Below are 20,095 nucleotides of genomic sequence, written 5' to 3'. Positions count from 1 at the left end.
AGGAATTCATGCATCTACCTCTGGAAGGCAGATGATCATTTTTGGCATTACCAGGATACAGCATTACACATGTATTATATTAACTACTGTTTGCAAATATAAGGTTTTTGAAAAAATCGTAGCAATTTTCTGATTGTATGATGGGCACCTACACTAGTGTTAATTTTTAAAATGTCCTTGTGTATGTAGCTAGGCTTAATGTCACCGATTTTTTTTTAAGCCACGAATGAGAAATGAGTGAGAGAGCCTGTGTTGAAGTGAATAAAGTATCTCATCTAACCTCAGTTATGGAATCTCACTGAGTAACTTCAGGCCAATTACTCTCTCAGCCCAACTTATGTCACAGGAGTTTTGTTGTAGGAAAAAATAAGTTTTTCTACCGTGGTTAGATATAAGAGCACACTAAATAAACATACAAAATATTAAAATACTAAACCAGGGACCCTTTAAATATTGCTAACTACAAAATCCAGCATTCTCTTAACTTTCTCTTACATGTGTCTTCACTTTCAACTTGGAGTATTAAATATGGATTGCTCTAAAATTCTTTTTAAAATTTCATATATTATGCTTGCTAACAATCATTCATTCTTCCTTATTTATGTTTATGAATGTTTCTGTACATTCTTTGTAACCAACTGTGTCACTATGGGTCTGCCCCTAATAACAATAATTATTAATTTTGAAATTGCCTAAAATTTTCTAAAAACTGACTAGTTAGGATCAGGGTTTTTTAAAAAAAATTAGGCAACTTAGAAATTAACAATAATGTATTGCTATTAGGAGTAGACCAATAGTAATACAGTTGGTTGCAAAGAATGTACGTAAAGAAGTAAGAAAAAAGAAACTGAACAGCAACTGCTTTTTTATATATAAAGGAGCTAAAAAGTAATATTTACCTGGGGATATGCTCTCTTTTGCAAGCAAGTCTGAATTAAAAGCAAGTTTCTGTTTCTCCTGTAATACCATTTCTTTCTTTGGTGGAAGACCATTGGAAAGTTTGTTCTCAATTTTCATTTTACTCTCTTGTTTATTATTCATTGAAGTCTGAATTTCAGTAATGCTTCCATCTCCCTAAGTAAAAACAACAAATTAACTTCAAACTGTATTTTTAAGCAGTTAGTGACTTTTAAGTGTTTTTAATTTTAGCCATTTTATTTGCAATCGAGTTCAACAGCACTGCTCCAATAGAATAACTTACCATAAACCAGTGTAAAATTCTAACACTCTTGTTGAAGAAATGCTCCTATGTTAAGCAATAAAGGGGATCATTCCCAATATCTGAACTAACCTCCCCAAGTTAGAGCTCTCTAGATATGCGGGGTTTGTAATTCCGAGTTAGCAAAGTCATCAGATTTGGGAACTGCAGTGGCAGCACATCTTGAGTGCTCAGTGTTAAAGACTGCTGTTTTGAAGGAACATTTAACCTCCTAGGTCTCCAAAGGGAGAGTGTCAACTGCAGCTTATTCAGAAACTGACTATGAACACAAGAGATAAGAGATACAGAGGCTGAAGGTTCAGCCCCAAGAATATTTAGAATCTCTTCAATTTGATGTAATTGAAGTCATAAGAAGATCTTGCCTAAAACCAGGTGAACCAATAATCCTGGAATTCATTCACCTTACTCTATCTATAGGATACAGCTTGACCTGCTTACTCGTCTAGTGGTTAAGTAACTAGGCTAGAAAACAGGATACTGCAAGTGCTAGTCCCACCTAAGGCATGAAAGCCAACGGGTGACTTTGGGCCAGTCACTCTCTCTCAGCCCTATCTACCACGCAGGGTTGTTGTAGAGGACAAATAGAAGGAAGAAAGAGTATTAAGTATGTTCTTTGCCTTATTTATAAAAACAGGATAAAAAAACTAAAATAAATTCATTTAGAATCCATCTCCCCTCTGTTGAGTGCATAAGAGATACTCACATATTTGCAAATGTCTCTTTAATATAAGGCTCTGCATTTATAAGCAAATGAAACCACTCAATATGTGTGTGTGTTTTTTAAAAAAAATATTTACATTGCTATGGATGACAGATTTTGGCATCTTGTTATTTTCCACGATTTCCTTACTGGCATGGTTTTCTTCACTGCTCTCTGTGCAAGAATCAACTGTGGGTATCCCATTTTCAGACAAAGGTTCTTCTGGCAACATACTAAGCAGAGTTTGGCTTTTCAGACCTGCAGGCGAAGAAAGTTAGTTTAGATGTTCAAGACAGGATGAAAACAGTCTGAATTCAGGATTCACCCCAATCAATGAATTTCAGGAAGACAGGATACATCATGGAACGAGTTTCACCACATATCTATTGAATCTTTCCCCTTCCTTGTGTGACTGTTCTGTTCTGTTCTGTTCAAGCTGCCAGGAAAGGGACAAAATGGGGATTCCTTAATCCAGCCATCCTGGACAACGTCTACCTCATCTATTCTAGAATTACGTCCGACAATCCAGGATGAAGTGGACTTGGGTCAGGAACAGCATTGCTTACTGTGTTGGATGGCCTGCACAAAATGTGGATGGTGGGAGGGAACACAGCCCTCCTTATCCTGCTTTATTTTCAGTAGCATTAAATATCATTGCTCATGAGATCTGGACCATTAGTGAGGTCATCCTGAATTTTCTTGGCAAATTCAGGAAAAATGAACTTAGTACAAAGAGAATTTTACGACAGAAATGGTGCTAACAAAGGTGGAAGGTCAACCATCACTAGCAGCAACTGAATGTTTCTTGAGGCAAGACAAGCATCCGAGAGTTACAGGTACCACAATAATGGTCAAAACACCTTGGTTCATACAAGCAAAAAGATGAGCTCTCCTTTGTTCCACAGAGAAACCTTAGAATGTAACATGTTTATTAATCTACCACTGTGGAATAATTTGGAAGTATCTGTGTGGAGAGAATAAATTCCCAATTCCTACTATTTTTGTTATATGACTAATTTGAAGAGAAACAGCCTAAGGAATTAATTATACAGACTGCAATGGCCATTAAGGAGGGAGTCAAGTCCAGATAAGGTTCCAATGCTACAACAGGGTATCTGATGAACAGATTTTTTGGTGGACAAAAATCCTTCATGTTGGTGGACTCTTATGCCTGCCAAAGCTGTGCCAGGACAGGAATGTTAAATTTCTTGTATTCAAATAGCAAGTCTGTCAGCCTTTCAAGGTACTCCAGATAGGAAACCATGAGTTCTAACACTGCCTTTATTGTAAGGTTACAGTAACTGAATCTTGCAAGTCTGAAAACGCATCAGTTCCCGCCTTTCTTTTATTTTCCAAGCAACTAGAGAGTCCCGTTTGAGATGCTTTCCCCTATTCCCTTTGTGGGCTGAGATGTCTCATATTTCACTTTTTGCTCTGGCTGCGGTTCTTCCTCCTCCCATTTCTCAAGGATATCCCCACGGGCTGTTACAACATCTCCGCTCACCTTTGCCATGCTGCACTTTCATCAGGCAATCTCCAATCAGCTGGATACATTCTTGCTGTAGGATTTTAGCATGAGCAATGATCTCTGGGCTGAGTTCTTCCCCATCTGCTTGTTTGCCACAAGTTAAGTCAGCGCTGTAGAGAGCCAAGGCAGAAAAAAGGAGCCAGGAATAGTTGTGAAGATAAGGCTGGATGAGCCTATGGCAGTCACTGATCCTGAAGGTCATCATTGGATACACAGTGATGCTATGGGTAGGCAGGTGGCTAAAACGACAAAAGGGTTATAAAAGCTGGTTAGAAAGCAGGGTCCAGCACATATCAAACGGATATATCTTGCATTGATAGAAATTGACTCAGAAACAGAACTTGTTAAAGATTGTATAATAAAATGGGCCCAAAACATCCAAGAAGTTATTACAATGGACATGTGGGAAAAGATCTGGGTGAGGAACGTAAAATTTACACAAGCTCAAAATTTAAGAGAGAACTTTTATAAAATGTTTTATAGATGGCATTTAGATCCTAAAAAGCTGGCAAGTATGTATCCGAATTATCAGCCTGTGCTGGAGGTGTGGCGATGAAGATGCAACATATTTTCACATATGGTGGACTTGTAAAAAGGTTAAGGCCTTTTGGATAAAAATTTGGTGGAACATGCAGAAGATTTTCAAGCAAAGGATAAAGTTTTGTCCGCAACTTTTTTTGTTAGGTATAATTACAGATGTTACGGTTGTGGACACTAAGCTGATGTTGAATTTAATTACGGCAGCAAGACTCTTAATAGGTCAATATTGGAAGAAGGAGGAACTGCCGACTGTAGAAGAATGGACTTTAAAGGTTTCTGACCTGGCAGAGATGGCAAAGATCTCGGCTTATTTGAAAGATCACTCGCAAGAACGTTATATTATGGAGTGGAGAAAATGGATTGAGTATATCCAGAACAAATATGGGACTAAAAAGTTTCATGTAGCATTTGAATAAGTCTTCCTTTCTTTTTCTTTTTTCCCTTTTTTATATATATTTAATAGTAATAGTGTTTGTAGTTATCCTATATGAGCTAGAGAGTGATAGATTTTAGAGTTTATGATTGTTAGCATATGGATGTTTATGATTGTTTTTTTTTTTTTTGTTTTTATACCTTGTACTTAGCTCTGGGAAGTCGGGGGGGGAGGGGGGGAGGGATGGGTACGGGAGGGGGAGGGGGGATTGTTAAAGATAAAATGTATGTTAAAACTTTTCAATAAAAAAAAAGCTGGTTGATATGATCATTAATAAAAACAAGGTACTTTTTCCCTGCACTTTGCTCAGATATATCTGAAGCCTACTGTCTGCCTCAGTGAAAAATTAAACAGACGGTTCAATCATGTGACCTACTTCATGGCAAGGCACCAGCTACCACCCAGTCTGTACCACCCAGCTGAAAATCAGTGATTTTACAGATACTAGGTTTTTGCTTAAACAGAAGCAGCTCTTCCTGACATATACCAAATATTGGGAACAATGTCAAAGACCATAGCAAAAATTGATAGAAATTATGCAAATAAGATCAGGATATACTGGAAGCAGAGATGAATCAATAGATTTTCAATTCTATAAGGATGAGGAAGAACAGCACTGCAGCACAGGTAGTCAAATGGCCCTCTTTCATGTGACTGAACTTCAGGCTCTTGGCAACTGAGCTGCATTTATGGCTGTTTGTGGCATCCTGTGATCATGTGATTGCATTTTAAGATGGTTTTGCCCAAAATTGAAATTTGCTTAGTTCATTTATTGACCGCAGCAAAAAAGGTTATAAAATTGGGTTTGTCATGTGACCAACACACTTTATGACCATCACACCTTACAACTTGATGGGCAAGCTCCATTATGGTCATAAGTTGAGGACTATCAATATAGAAAACCTTTGCTTATAGGGGAGGACAGTAAAGCAAAGCAGAATGGAATAACCAAAGTGGTTTTCTAAGAAATTAAATCTTTTCAATTAACCCGTTTTGTTCCTTTCACCCTCCCCCAGTCATCTTTCTTCATATAGCAAAGACAAGTGTAAATGCATAGAGAAATGACACCCAAATATGACCAAGTGATTGGCTGGCATTTAGTAGTTGCTGATGGGCCAGTACCTGTCAGAGTATTTCTTTGTAGAGTAGCATCCATAGCAAAGGTCAAAATCTTCACACACATTGCAGTTAATGCGCTGGCCAACAATAATCCCTTGACAGTGATTGCAAGCATACTCCATGTTAATCATGTCATGACTGGCCTCGTGACCTTCAGGTCTCACTCCACCTTTTAGTAGGCAAATGCAAAACACATCATTCCATCATTCACATGCTGCATTGCTGTCCTGCAGGTCATTCTGCACTGGTGGCTGGGGAATCATGGGACTTGAAGTCCAAACATCTTACAGCTGCAAAGTTTATAAAACATTGATCTAAAGCCTCAAAGACATACATCCAAAATTGTCATGTAACTGGGGGCCAGTAGATGCGTTGCTCTGCTGCCTGTTTTTCTCCTACTGAAGCTAAGAAACTGCGCCACAAAATAACTGCTCTGCTTGCTGTATGAATATCATTCCACAAGAAGCTGATATATTACTCCAGAGAAATGTTAATAGTTAAGAAATCAGCAGATTGTTTTAAGTCTATTTCATAGAATCATAACGAACTGGCCATGAGACTAAATCATAATTAGCATTGTATTATTGAATAGTTTTATTTCTATTTTCCCTTCATCCAGTGCGCTCCCACAGGGAGGGTCTCCTCAGGGTGCTGCCGGTTAAAGACTGCCGGCGGGTAACACCCAGGGGTAGGGCCTTCTCAGTGGGTGCGCCTGCCCTGTGGAACCAGCTGCCTGCAGAGCTTAGGACTGCCCCCAACCTCCGTTCATTCCGCCGGGACCTGAAGACCTGGCTCTTCGAGCTCTCTGGCCCAGGCTGAGAATATTTTTAATTTTAATTTTAACTGGGTTTTAATTTTCTCAGGGTTCTATTTAATCTCTTTTAATTTGTTTTAACATTTGAATTGACTGTTTTTAAAATGCCCTGTAAACCGCCCTGAGTCCTTTGGGAAAGGGTGGTATATAAATCTAAATAAATAAATAGTTTCCATTTTTTTCAAAGTAATGGTGGGATGTGTGTATAGACAAATAGCAATAAGCACTTGATTTAATAAACCCTCAGTTTAGTAGACTTCAGCTGTAACAAACAAAATTTAATCTTATGTACATAATTAAAATAAGAAAGCTATTGGTAACTATGAGGTCTAGGCTTCCTGTAGGCATGAAAGCTGACTAAGTGATTTGGGGCCAGTTATTCTCTCTCAGTCCAACCCACCTCTCAAGGTTGTTGCAGTGAAGAAAATAGGAGGCCTAAGCATTAAATATGAGTTATATATAAAAAGGTGGGATAACAATCTAAAAAAAATAATAACTCTTAACAACAACACCCCTGGCAGCAAACAAGGACAATTAGACATTTCCTAGTTACACAATCCTACATTTGCTAGTTGGAAAAGTTTGAAATACCCGTTCTCTACCTGCTATAATCATCTGTACGGTTTACATCTAGAAGAGCAGCTGCCTATGACATCACAACACTGTCACTATTGCTACAGAAATTCAAAAAAGCCCACTTAGATTTAATGGACATAGACATTTGGTTTCAACAAATATCCTTCCATGCTTTATTAAATTGTGGAATTACTTTGTGAATATATTTGTCTTAAGTGTGCACGTATGTGTGTGTGCCCCCTCACTCCCCCAACTGACTCTCAGTAAAACAGTGGAAGTTGAACCACAGCTCCATTATGGGAAATCAAGGCTATGATACAGTTTCCATCTATCTACCTTACCCAGAAAGCAAGTTTTACACAGATCCATATCATTGCATTGCAAACAGCGGTAACGATGCCACGGAGCAATTTCATCACATCCATCGCATGATATATCCACATGTAACAGGTCACAGTAGCGGGCAATGAACATGTGCATCTAGAAAGAAATAGTGATAAAACGCTGATGAACAATAAATAACAAAATGGCTAGGGATAGTGGGGGTGTTGTGCTATTTTCCCACCTAGTGAAAACTGGAGAAAAGCACAGGAGCAATCAGATGGAAATGGGAATCCAAGAAGGATGGCATCTTCCAAAACCTGGAAGTAATTTCACTGACAGAATTGGTTTGAATTTCAAAGGGAAGAAATACATATTATATTTTGTCTACAATAGCTTAACTAATCTCTCTGAACTCAACTGAGGCTTGGATACAGAAGGTTTCCAAAGCCACAAAGGTAGTCCTCAACATACGATGGTCACTTAGGGACTCTCTAGAGTTACAACAGACCCTTCTCCGAAAACTTACAACCTGGTTTTGAAGTTTGACTAGCTCTGCTGTGCTTTGAGCACCTAGCAACAGGTGTGTATTTATGGCTGTTTGCAGCATCCCGCAATCACATAACCATGATTTATGTTTCTGCCGTAAACTGGTATTTACTTCTGGTTTCCAGCAAAAACTGGCCCAGAGCAAAAAAAAAAAGGGCATGCTTAACTAAGATGGTAAAATTGGCCATATGATGACTCGCTTTATAACTGTTGCAACTTATGACCCTAATTGCCAGGCTATTATAGTCATAAGTCGAGGATTAACTGTTCAGATATTGCTGAACAGACTCTTCCAGTCCTACTGCTGTCCAAAACATACATAAGCTACAGCACATCATTCTGTTTTAAAAATGTTTTTATTTGGGAAAAAAACCCATGTTAACATTTTTATCCTTATGACCTTTCTTTGCTTATCAGGGTCTGCTTGGCTTATCTTGTCACACCAGGTTTCAAAAACTCCTTCCTGGCATTCATCCATCCACTCTGAGTTTTGCTTGTAGTCTGCAATTTCTTCTTCTTTGTTACACTGGCTGAGAACAAAGCATTACATTAAAAACTCATTTAGAACAATGACAAAGCCAGAAAGACCATCTCCAACAAATTTGCATAAGCAAAACTAAAAGGAAGAAGCTGCAGTTTCTGGTTCAGTAATCAGCATTCTCTGTGTTGCTGCTTTTGAAATATAACTATCTTAGCCTTTAACATTTTTTTAGCTAGCATGACCTTTGGGTAAGAAATATATGGTAACTGAACAGCGGGAAATCCAGTTGCAGAGAGAGATTAAAAAAAAATAAGTACAGCTTTAACATATGACAGAAATGTCATCTTAAAATATGCTTTTCATCTTCTCTCTCACAAAAGACGAAATACTTCTAAGATAATATCAACAGAAAATCTAAATATCCAGGAAGGATAGGCTTACCTGCTTCACAATTATTGCTTCACCTTCAATAAAAATGTATTATTAAATACTATCAGTAGAACTTTAATTGCAGCATCTCAGTGGCTTAAAAGACACCGGAGAAGGTCTATGCTCCAGAGGTTCAAGCTCTACCACTGTGTGGCAGAGTGAGCTCCTGTCACTTGCCTCAAATCCTGCTAACCTAGCAGTTTGAAAGCATGTAAATGCAAGCAGATAAACAGGTACCACTTCAGTGGGAAAGTAATAGCGTTCTGTGTTTGGCCATATGCTTTGTGCTGTGACATGAAGTCATGCTGGCCATGTGACTAAGTAAATGTCTTTGGCCGGTGCTGGTTCAATCAGTTAAAGAAACGGAGATGAGCAGTGCCTCCTAAAATTGGCTACAACTAGCGGAATAAAACCTGCAAGGACACCTTTACCTTTTTATATCTAATTAGTGAGAGACAACAGGGGAGAGCAATTGTAGTGGGGTTTTTTTTCAGCCTAACACCTCCAATCTATTGGGGCTCAACATTGACAATCATTACTCAGTATGAGCTGGTTTCATGGTTGTGTCCTCTTTGCATATATCTATTAAGTAAGCAGCCCTACTTGCTTCTATACGCCACTGGAAATGAATGACCAATTAGATGTAAATATAATTGCAAATAGTAAAAATAATAGTGAAGATGCTCCCAAGCCAAGCTTGACTGCATCGTACGTTTTTTTCTTGATAGTGTTTAAGAAAGTAATTTGCCCCTACTTATGGAACATTATTTTTAATTTCCCAGTTTTTAAATTTCTCAGAGTTTAAACTTTTATTCCTTTTCAAGAAAAACAAGGGCCAACTTTGCCTAATGCTCAAAACCAAGGATTACACTTCTGCTTCACTGCATGTGAGGTAACGCATACGTATGTAGTTGGGAGATGGTTGCATTGCTGTTGCATTTAAACATTTGCAAATGTTAACCCCCTGGCTGGGGGGGGCACTCAAACAACAAAGCATAGAAAATATAGTCTTATTAACCCAATTACCATGCAGGATGCACATCTTTGCACAACGTGTAGTTGAGATTTGGGAGGTGTGCGTGTCAACTCATCTGCAGCCATCTGCAACTTATGCACACCCATCAACCCATTTGCAGTGTAGATATGCATTGATGCCTGCATGCACTTGCAGACAAATCTAAATCAAGCTTTAAGCAACAACTACATTATTCTAAATAAAAACAAAACAAACCTAAGACTATAATTCTATTCCCTCTTTGCAGAAAGTGACTAATAGTGAAGTCATAATTTTTACAATATTAGCACATTCTATATAGTCGTTTAAAGATTACTATCTTTTTAATAATATATTAATTTTCTAATTTTACAATTCAGTATTTAAAAAACAACATGGTGACTGGGTTAATCAATAGTTCAATACCATACATAAGTCTTTAGTATAAATCTCAAATTACAACATCAGATATTTCCTCTCTTTTTCCCTTAATATCTACTATCTCATATTAGGCTAATACAGTTCTTATTATTCTCAACTAAGTAAAACAACTTTGTTACATTTATCAATAATTTTTAGCTTATACATAACTTAATTGTATTTGCATTCAATCCTTATATACAATCAATGTCCTGTTATTGCTTTTTTTCCAAGCTTTAATTCCCATCAATATTCAAATTAAGTTTTGGTATTTATAATGAATGCCAAAGGCGCACGGAACGCTGTTACCTTCCTACCGTAGTGGTCCCTATTTTTCTACTTGCATTTTTACTTGCTTTCAAACTGCTAGGTTGGCAGAAGCTGGGACGAGTAACAGGCGCTCACTCTGTTACGCGGCACTCGGGATTCAACCCGCCAAACTGCCGACCTTCTGATCGACAAGCTCAGCATCCTAACCCACTGAGCCAACCACATGACCACGGAGACGTCCTTGGACAAGCGCTGGCTCTTCGGCTTTGAAACGGAGATGAGCACTGGCCCCTAGAGTCGGAAATGACTAGCATGCGTGTGCGGGGGAACCTTTACCTTTACCTTTTTATTTATAATGAACACCTTTTTAATGAACAGCCTTCAAAGCGGTTATGGAAAATCTCCATGTGCAAAAGATATTCTTAAAATTATTTCACTGACTTCTCTTTTTTAATATTACATGTTTTTCTGACTTACCAAATTATCTTGTCATGTGTACTTATGTTCTCTTGTGACATGGTGAGGAGGAGACGTGGCAGCTGAATATCAATGAAGAAGGAAAGATCTTTTGCCTCCCAGCCCATATCCAAAAAGTGAAGGAGACATGTCTGCACACAGGACAAGGCAGGCAGTAATGATCTAAACAAATAATAATCTAATGAAATTGAGTGCTGCTATGTTCAAGGCATCCTGCTTATATAATATACAATTTAGCTACCAGGAAGATTGTGTAATAGCTGCCAATTAAGATGACTTTACACGGCAATCAGACACATAATCAATGAGAAGAACCTGAATTTTGAAGCACAGGAATAGCCAGAAGCTGGCAGGCGAACAGCATGAAAACTATTCTGTTTTGCCAACTAACCAGATTTAAGAAAATGGGGTTCTTTCACTTGTCAAATGGAGCAATGTTTATGATTTGGTTGATATAGCCTCTTCCCATTTAGTGCCATCTAGTTATATTCAGAATACAGCTTTCATTCTTCCTATGCCAGGGTAATGATAATTCCCCATCTCCATTAGTGGAACAGTTGTACTCAGTTATATCAGTAAGGGTATAAAAAAATGAAATGTCACCTAATGGCTACTAACATTACAAAATCCTGAATCTTACTCCACATATTGATAAATTTCTAACAATAAATTGAAATCCAACAAAGAAACAAATAAGAGACCATTGCATGGAAGTCAGCAAACTTTTACACTTATATTGACTACAGCCACTCATTCTGCCTAAGGTTTGATTAGTAAAATTTAATGTGAGATGAAAATGTGCCACTATCTGTCTGAAATGTAACAGGTTTGGTTTTAGTTTAATAGCTTTTTATTTCTTCAGAAAGACAAAACAAGACTTGCTTATCTCTTTCAGTCTGTGTAATTCTTAGCATCACTGAATTAATATAATTACTAAATATATCACTAAATCAGCTGTATATGGTATATAAACTGATCTAGATATTAACTGAATTGTGAGAAAACCAAACTTCACTTAGTTAAGGTCTACTGTTATCCTGGCAATGCAGGTTTCTAAAAAGGACACTGAATTTTCAGGATCTCTCTTTCTAGAAGAAAGTTTAATTTGAGAGACCAAGAAAGTCCAGCTAATTTTTTTATAACTCACTGACTGGAATAATAGTTTCTATGAGTAACATAATCAAAACATATAAATGTCTATCCCTGTGAATCAACAGACTGACAGCAACTCAAAAAAAAATTCCCAGCGAAAACAGCAACCTAGCAAAATTTGAATATAACAATGAATATAACGGATCCCTTTCTTCTCATCCACTACAAACAATACATGGTGATTATTTATAATATTTTTATAGTATTCATTCCTGGTGGCTCTGAGAAGCTAACAATCAGATACACCAATAAAATCCATATAAAAATAACAACTCAAACGTTTCAGAAAAATATGTGTATCTATGTATACAAAATGAGCAAATAACGGTTTATAAACTCTCCATCATAGAAGGACCATTGGCTACCAAGAAGATTAATAAGATAAGCAATAAGATTAAAGAGTAATTTAGCATTCTTTATGAATAAGGCTCATACTTGTCACTGTAGTTGTTAAATCCTTTCAAAGCATTGACCAAGAAGTGAAGCAGCTGGTAGAAGGATTCCCGAATTTCTCGGTGTAATTCAGCCCCACACCCTTCTAAGTGTCCAAAATAGCTGGAAACAAGCAAAAACAACAACAACATAAGGCTGGCGGATGAACTACATCATAAATCCTTCACTGATACCTACTTTACATCTCTCTCTCTCTCTCTCTCCATCTATCTACCTACATACGTACGTACGTACGTACATACATACATACATATATGGGATGTGGGGCTAGGACATTCCATGGATAAGTGGACATTCCAAAACACACGTGACCAATTATTTATGGTCTAAGTTGATCAAATGTCAGGGGAATGGTTTTCATCATGACTTACTTTGTGAACTCCTTCTGGCAAGCTAAAAGTTCCAGCAGGAAAATTATGCAAGGTGGAACAAAACAGTGAGGTTGGCTGAGGGATTTTAGACACTGGAGGATCATCTTCAGCACTTCCAAAATATTTTTGGCTTGACTTTTCCTCAAAGCAAGGACTTTCACGACACTGGGGATAAAACACAAATCCAAATGAGATGACAGAATATCACTACCATAATTAGATGTTGGATGCATCAGAATTAAGAGAATCTTGTTAAGGAAAAAGCTACAAGTCTTGCTCAAGTTGTGGATTAAACTTCAGATTAAGCAGATAATGTCTTTCCTCCAAATTAGCATAGGATAGCATGGCATGAATTGCTTATCCTAGATCCTGGAGCACCTGAATGATTGCCTTCCACTATCCTGTCAAGTCTCAAGTCCTGAGACTTGAGTTAGAACCACTCTCATTTTCACAACAATGTTCCTTTCCTTGCATTATTGGAAACATAGCTTTCAGTTGGCTTGCCATGCTTCAGAGATCAACACTAGCTAAAGCAATCAAGAGAAAATGCTATTTCTGTTGCCTTATGCAATTTCAAAGAGAAGTTCAAGATCTATATTTGCTTTGTTCTGAAATTAATTCAGGTTGCTGTTGAACTTTCAAAGCTAACTGCCTAATTTCTTTTCTGTAGAGCAATCCACTCGATATCTGCTCTAAAACTATAAACTGAAACAATTATTCTCTTTACTAAAACAGGGACTATTTTGCTCTGTTTAAGTACTGAAGTAACTATGAAAACATATTTTCTTGCATTTGCCCCATTCCTGTTTAATATCTGAGGTTTGATTGCAGTCTTCCTTGACTATAACGTACAGGGTTAAACAACTTATCCACTCCTGGAACTCTAAAGCAGAAAATACTGGGTACAATCTGGCTCACCTTTCATGAGAAAGAGATTGATCTTTAATGAAATCCAAGATGTCTTTCAAGATGGGATATTTCTCCTTTATGCTGGGTGCAGGTTTAGATTCTTCCATTGAACGGAAGGAGAGGAGTCGTAGCCGTCCACGGCTGAATGGAGGCTTGCGGGTCGGGGTTGAAGGGGGGGACAAGGTTTCTTCTGGCTCTGAGTTTTTTTCCAGGGAACTACTTTGGGATGCTGAAGCCAGTTCCCTCTGTGGGGAATCGGGCACTTCTTTTTTCTTGAGTTCAGAGTTTTGACCTCCCTCTGGGAAAGGAAAACCAGTTGCTTCGCAAGCAGGTGACAGATGTGAGGCTTGGAAATCTGCTTCTACTACAGAACTTGTCCTATGGCGTTTACCATTAAGGACTTGCCCATGGTCCTCCAGATGATCAGCGTTAAGGCCTTCAGTCTTGGGCCGTACGGGCAAAAAGTTCAGCAACAGAAGACTTTTCTGGATACACTGCTGTGCTACAATGGAAGGCAATAGATGTTCTGTAAGAATAGCACAAGCAACGCTCTGCACCCCAGATTCTCAGACCTTTCTTGAGGTTTTTATTTAGAAAACTAGAACACCCACCTTTGGAATACAGCATTTTCGAGTGAGTGAGTGAGTGAGTGAATGAAGCAGACTATAAAAAAGCTATACAAATTTCACACAAGTTAAAGTAGCTATTGCTCTAGAATAATGCCTTGGGTTCTTCTGCAAATTTCAGGGTTGACCTTAAGCACACCAGTGCACTATTCTGTCAATCCAGGCAATGGCAAATTGAGCCTGGATGCTGCAATTCAAACACAGTACCAGTTGGTAACAAGACCTTGGAACTACTGAGAGACAGAAAAGCCAGTCATCAAATGTGTCAGACATTTCTAGAAAAGCAGCAGGTCTTATCAATCTTCTGTTGCTATAGCATGCTTCCTTACTGGCCTAAGAGGAACATAACTAAACTGAAGTTTTTTTTACTTGCTAATGAACCTAATTCAAGGTGCTAGTAGCTTACTGTTAAAACCCTGAATTGCTTAGAGTCCAAATATCTGAAGGAGTATCTCATGCATGAAGATCAGAGAAAAGCTTTCTCACTGCCTCTTTCTAGGTTGATCTATTATTTTCAAACAAGACAGACTTCTGCTGCCCTGATTTTGGAATGTCCCTTTAAAAGGGTTATACCTGATATGGATGCTATGTTATGTATATATGCTACTTTAAAACTTGTTCAGGATTTTTAAAAATACACAACAAAACATTTTTATTCTTGCTGTATGTGGATGCATTTTAAATAATTTAATTTTAAGTTTCTGGATTATGTTTAGTTTTTAGGTTTTATGACAGTTTAACCATTTTCAAAGGGAGATGGTGTTCCAAACTGTTTTGCTACCAGTTATACTTAGGAATGCTTTTTCTCCCTCTGGAAATAAGGAGGAAATCTGAAATCAACACATCTGTCCTCTGGACTGTCATTCCTCACAAGAAAGTCACAGAAATTGAGATTTTTCTCAATCAGCTAGTGAAGTGAGCAATAGGGAGGGAGGGTCTTCCTTTAAGTTCACACTCCAATTTATGGACTCTAGCACCTACATTTCTTATTTCTAATGAAATTTTTGGATTATAATTTGTTATTCAGTTAAAGAGAGGCTTTATGCCAATACAGATAAGTGTTTCTCTTTGGTGATTCTCTGTTATTTCTGCAATTATAATATTCAGAAATGTCTGTGAATATTTTTTGGCTAATTTTTACTGGATCTTTGCTGATTAATAAGGACAGCTGAAGAAATGGATTTATAGAAAAGGGAGCAAAGTACAGAATGAAGAGTTATCTCGTTGCATTTTAAGAGGGAGTGGTAAATTATTAATGAAGCCTTTTTATTTTTTGTGAGAAACAACAAATGTTCTTCAAAAGGTCCTTTGGAGAATGGACATATTATTAATAACTAATAGGATTGCAAAAAGAGGCAAGTGCAGAAGGAGACTTACCAAGACATTCTGGGTTTACCTCGCTCATCTCACCAGCCTGTTGCTCCTCCCCATTACTTCTCTGGCCCATGAGGAACTTCTGCTTCATTTCCAGCTGCAGAAAAGAGAGTTTAAAAAGAATGAAAGAATTTCATATTTGCCTTTCTCAGATGACATCTCCACAAACACATTTCCTCACAATGAGTGGAAATCAACAGATCAATGGAATGGTATTATGAGTTCACATCTTAAAAGAAAAACCTAGAAAAATATAAGGATGGCCAGTTTATAGACAGGATAGTACTAACAGACCTAAGTTTGAAAATGATCAGTTCAGATTTCGGCAAAGCATTTGGGTCTTTGGAAATCAGATTGCATCAGGAGGAATATGACCCTTAGCAGGCTGAATGAATTAACAATACAATTTCCATGTCATTTCTTGCATAAGTAAGGATACCAGTAGCTCATCAAGAAAACCAATGGACAAGTGAAATATATGCTTGTCTCAGGTCCCATTTAAGTGGATTTCTTCTTCTGGAAAGTTAGTATACTTGGAGGGGCAGCTCCCACTAAACATGCTCCCTGACATGGAGAGCAGCAGTCCTCAACCTTTCTGGCTCCACGGAATGGAAGCAGTGGTGGTGGTGGGGAGAGGGTGTGATTTCGCACACGCACAAACCATTTATACAGAGCATCATGGACTCATGTGCTTGCCCACTGCTTGCGTGGTCCAGTTCCCAATAGTCCGCGGACTAGTAACCAGGATGCGGACTGGGGGTTGGGGATCCCTGATGTTGAGTAGCAAGATTTTATGCTATTTTTTTTAAATGAAAGGATATTTGGGAGCCCTCACCTCCTGCAGATATTGATCAATTCCATGAGAAATGAATTTTGCAGGATGAATCGCCCCATAAAAGAAAAGTTGATTAATGCTACTAAGAGATACTCAAGCATTTAAGCAATATCTGATCGATTCTGAACAGCTCTGGACCAGATCAACTTTGTGACCAACTTAGTAAATGAGGAACATATGACAACAATTAGCAGCCCTCTTACCATCCATATTCTGATCCCATCTGCCAGCAAATATACTTGTGCAAATTCTTCACTTAAAGGAGTTTTGCCACCACTATTCACTGCAAAGGCAAAAAGATGGAGATAAGAAAACAGATCCTTTTAGCCTAAATCAAAGAACAAGGCACATCCTTCATACAAAGTGCAAAATCTTTCTAGATCTTTCTTAAAGAGGTGGCAAAGCTTTGCTGAGGAGAAAATAGTGAACTGAGCTTTCTACCACACCCAGAATTCCCAAACATCTTAACCTATGACTTTACAGTATTTCAGAAATATGTCTTCCCCTTTCATTTGAGCTGTTTAATTGTATCAAGAATCAGAATGATATGTTACAACCCAATACCCCTGTCTTCAATTAAGACCCAAGGTAACCAAGTGTCTATCATCTTTTGAGGTAGAAGAATCACAAAGTAGCCTTGCAAATGCACCCAAATTAAATGTGATACTCTATTATGGTGTCTTGAAAATTAAACATATCTCAAAACATTCACCGGAGGATGTTCAAAAGTGTGATTTCCTATACTAAGCTTCCTAGGAAAAATTAACATTGTACAACTCCTTCCCTGTCGGTAATATTACTGCTTCCTGAAGCCACATGCTGAATGTTCACTGCCATCCAGCACGTGGAGGACACCAGGTCACAGAAGACTGCTATGTAATATGAGCAGCAGTCTTTGTTATAAGTATATATTCACTAATGTAGAAGTTACCATATTTTTGCAGCTTCCCATACAAATCTGGAGAGAGATACACCAAAGCAGCAAATGTAGACTGGACAGCTTGATCGATAGTGGAACCAGCAACTATATCTGTCTTTGGGGCCTGTTTATTACATGCCTGTAAGAGTCCTTTGAAAAGTTCAGAATTTGGCCCACAGAACTCCTGGGTGGGATCTGACTTTGAGAACTCAAGGAGAAAATTATGGCAGCAGTTGGCATCTGAGTTGATTGCCTAAAAAAGAACATCAGAAGAGATATAGGGATTAACTTCTACTTCAACCCAAAGTCCCTAATGATTAATCCTATAAGCATTATAAGATCCAATCTCAATATGAACATTAAAACAAATGTCATAAAAGCTTTTAATTAGATTGAATAAAAACTTATCTTAGATGCAGTTAAAAATAATTTTAAATAAGAAGTTCAAAAAAGAAGCTATCCTATTTAGATAAAAAACTGGACCATTATTCCTTAAAATCTGGGGATCCATTTTCTAGTTTCCTAACTGAAATGGAATTAGAAAAAGAAAGCTGAAGTCTTATATCCTGGTTATGGGGTCTGCTGATGGTTGGCTTTATCATGAGAAAGAAAAATCAGCAAACTAGCTAAGATTTCAAGTAGGTTATTCAACTATTGTTAACTATGCCACAATTTATTACAGGAAATAAAACCCTGAGAGATATATCTGTATGATCTTAACACTCTTTGTGTTATGGGCTTCCAATTTCTTATAAAAATCACTTATTTTTAAATTCTTTTTGAAAAGTAAATACTGTAGGAATAAATCCTTGGTTTGAGCTACTCTGCTGTAGTAGCCTAAGAATTCCAGACAAGGAAGTAAAAGAATGTCCATGAAAACAAAAATTACATGACAACTGAACAGGAACTTTGAAGAAATTCTAAAATTAGGGTAGAAAAAAAAGAGAATTCTCCCATTGCCATGAATGAAATTAGCCTAAATACAGCTGCTCCCAGACAGATGTTAAACATGTTTTTAATCCAAACTCTATCTGATCCCCTCCTTAGTCTCGATCACTTGTTTCTGATACAAAATGTGGTAAATTGTGGCATAGCATTCCAGTCCCTGAATGATGTAACACCTGTCAGAAAAGAAGTGTAAGCAGCCAACCTTAATACCTTTGTATTTTCCTGATGAGTTTGGCTTTCTTTTCTGTCTACTGGTGTTTGCTCAGAACGCATCCGATGCCTGAAGACAGGTTTCCATAAAGGAGAGTTAAGAACTGCTGCTGCTTCTGTAGGAGGCAATTCTATTTCACTACCTACCCCTGAAGAGAATAAACACTAAGTTAGAATAGCAGAGGCATTATCAAATTTAATATATTTTAAGATTACAATCTGTAATCTATATTTACAAAGGCAAGGTAGTAGAAAATGAAAAGTAAATTCACTATAAAAGCCAGCCAATACATATAAAATTTTAGAAATTGGCACTATTGGCACCCTTGCTTCCATTCCTACTGAGACTCTCAATAGATGCATTCAGTGTTGCCATAGGTTATGGTGTTATTTTTTGTTGGATATTGGATTTCATGTCAGAACAATACTTCTTTGGGCAACTGTAGTGGCTAATGTAAAGCACCAGAGGGTAGATATCCCTATTCCAATCCACTTTCTAGCAAAGTTATTATTTATTCCTTTTTTTGTCAGGATGAAGTGTTCCCCACCAAGGCTTACAACTCAGAGGAGGGGGGGGGGAAGGAGAGAGAGATGCACAACACTTCAGTCAAGATAATCCTTTGAGGATATATGAGTGAGTGGGATATGGAAACACAGAAGTTCTAAATGAATTTAGACAAATGACAAATTCAGCTCTGATGCTGAGTATTTGTTTTAAAGCACATTGCTTAGCATTTCTTCCACTGTTTCCTAAATGCATTTTAAGTATAAACCTTGAGAATAAAAATTGCAAGTCAGCAATGATTTTCCGCTGTCTCATATCACATCCATTCCCCACTTACAAAAGCATCAAGGATTTGAAAATGAAGAAAATTAAGCTATTAATTACTCACCCTGTGAAGATTTCAACACCATACTCTGTGAAGCTAGGCGCCCCATTAGCTTGGCCACAAGAAGATGCAAATCCAGGACCCAAGAAATGTCAACATCAGGCAATCCATAGGCTGTAACAGAGAACTTGTAGCCCCACTCATTATTACTGCTATCAGAGTGAAAGAGAAACTGCAACCGAGGGCCAGTTTTGAAGGTCATTTTCTACCAAACAATAAAACAGCCAGATGTTTAGAGGTGTAACAGGTTAGAAAAACAAGTTAACATCAGATATCAGGGATAGGAATGACAACAATATATATTTCTTGCTTAGAATCTGGAGATTACTCACCTTGGGCCACTTATCTGTGCCAACTTTGGTATCATAGCGAGTTTTGGCGCCTTTGGCATCAGTAAATTCCAGATAATCATACCTACAATTTTTTTTTTGAACAGATTAAAAGAACAAGTCTTAAATGGACTAATTTTAGCACCCTTTGATTAATCTGGAAATAAGTCATGCAACTGAGCCACAAGACAGTTTTTTTCATTATGGAT

General features: G+C 37.7%; 1 protein-coding gene across 1 annotated transcript in view; it reads right to left on the bottom strand.

Annotated features, from left to right (window-relative positions):
• Positions 1–20,095, bottom strand: part of ZZEF1 (zinc finger ZZ-type and EF-hand domain containing 1) — an 85,889-nt gene that overhangs the window by 24,369 nt on the left and 41,425 nt on the right. Inside the window, exons 23-38 of the mRNA XM_083372609.1 lie at positions 19,890–19,971; positions 19,561–19,762; positions 18,668–18,816; positions 17,522–17,762; positions 16,794–16,873; positions 15,759–15,852; positions 13,765–14,257; positions 12,847–13,011; positions 12,458–12,577; positions 10,871–11,032; positions 8,200–8,329; positions 7,271–7,409; positions 5,543–5,708; positions 3,424–3,686; positions 2,017–2,177; positions 900–1,074 (exon numbers count right to left, since the gene is read on the bottom strand). Of these exons, the coding sequence (XP_083228735.1) occupies positions 900–1,074; positions 2,017–2,177; positions 3,424–3,686; positions 5,543–5,708; positions 7,271–7,409; positions 8,200–8,329; positions 10,871–11,032; positions 12,458–12,577; positions 12,847–13,011; positions 13,765–14,257; positions 15,759–15,852; positions 16,794–16,873; positions 17,522–17,762; positions 18,668–18,816; positions 19,561–19,762; positions 19,890–19,971 (2,822 nt within the window). The remainder of the gene's footprint in view (positions 1–899; positions 1,075–2,016; positions 2,178–3,423; positions 3,687–5,542; positions 5,709–7,270; positions 7,410–8,199; positions 8,330–10,870; positions 11,033–12,457; positions 12,578–12,846; positions 13,012–13,764; positions 14,258–15,758; positions 15,853–16,793; positions 16,874–17,521; positions 17,763–18,667; positions 18,817–19,560; positions 19,763–19,889; positions 19,972–20,095) is intronic.

This window comes from Vipera ursinii, assembly GCF_947247035.1.
Source record: "Vipera ursinii genome assembly, chromosome: 1".
NCBI classification, from domain to species: domain Eukaryota; kingdom Metazoa; phylum Chordata; class Lepidosauria; order Squamata; family Viperidae; genus Vipera; species Vipera ursinii.
Note: the sequence above shows the minus strand (reverse complement) of the source record. Positions and strands in the feature narration are given on the sequence as shown.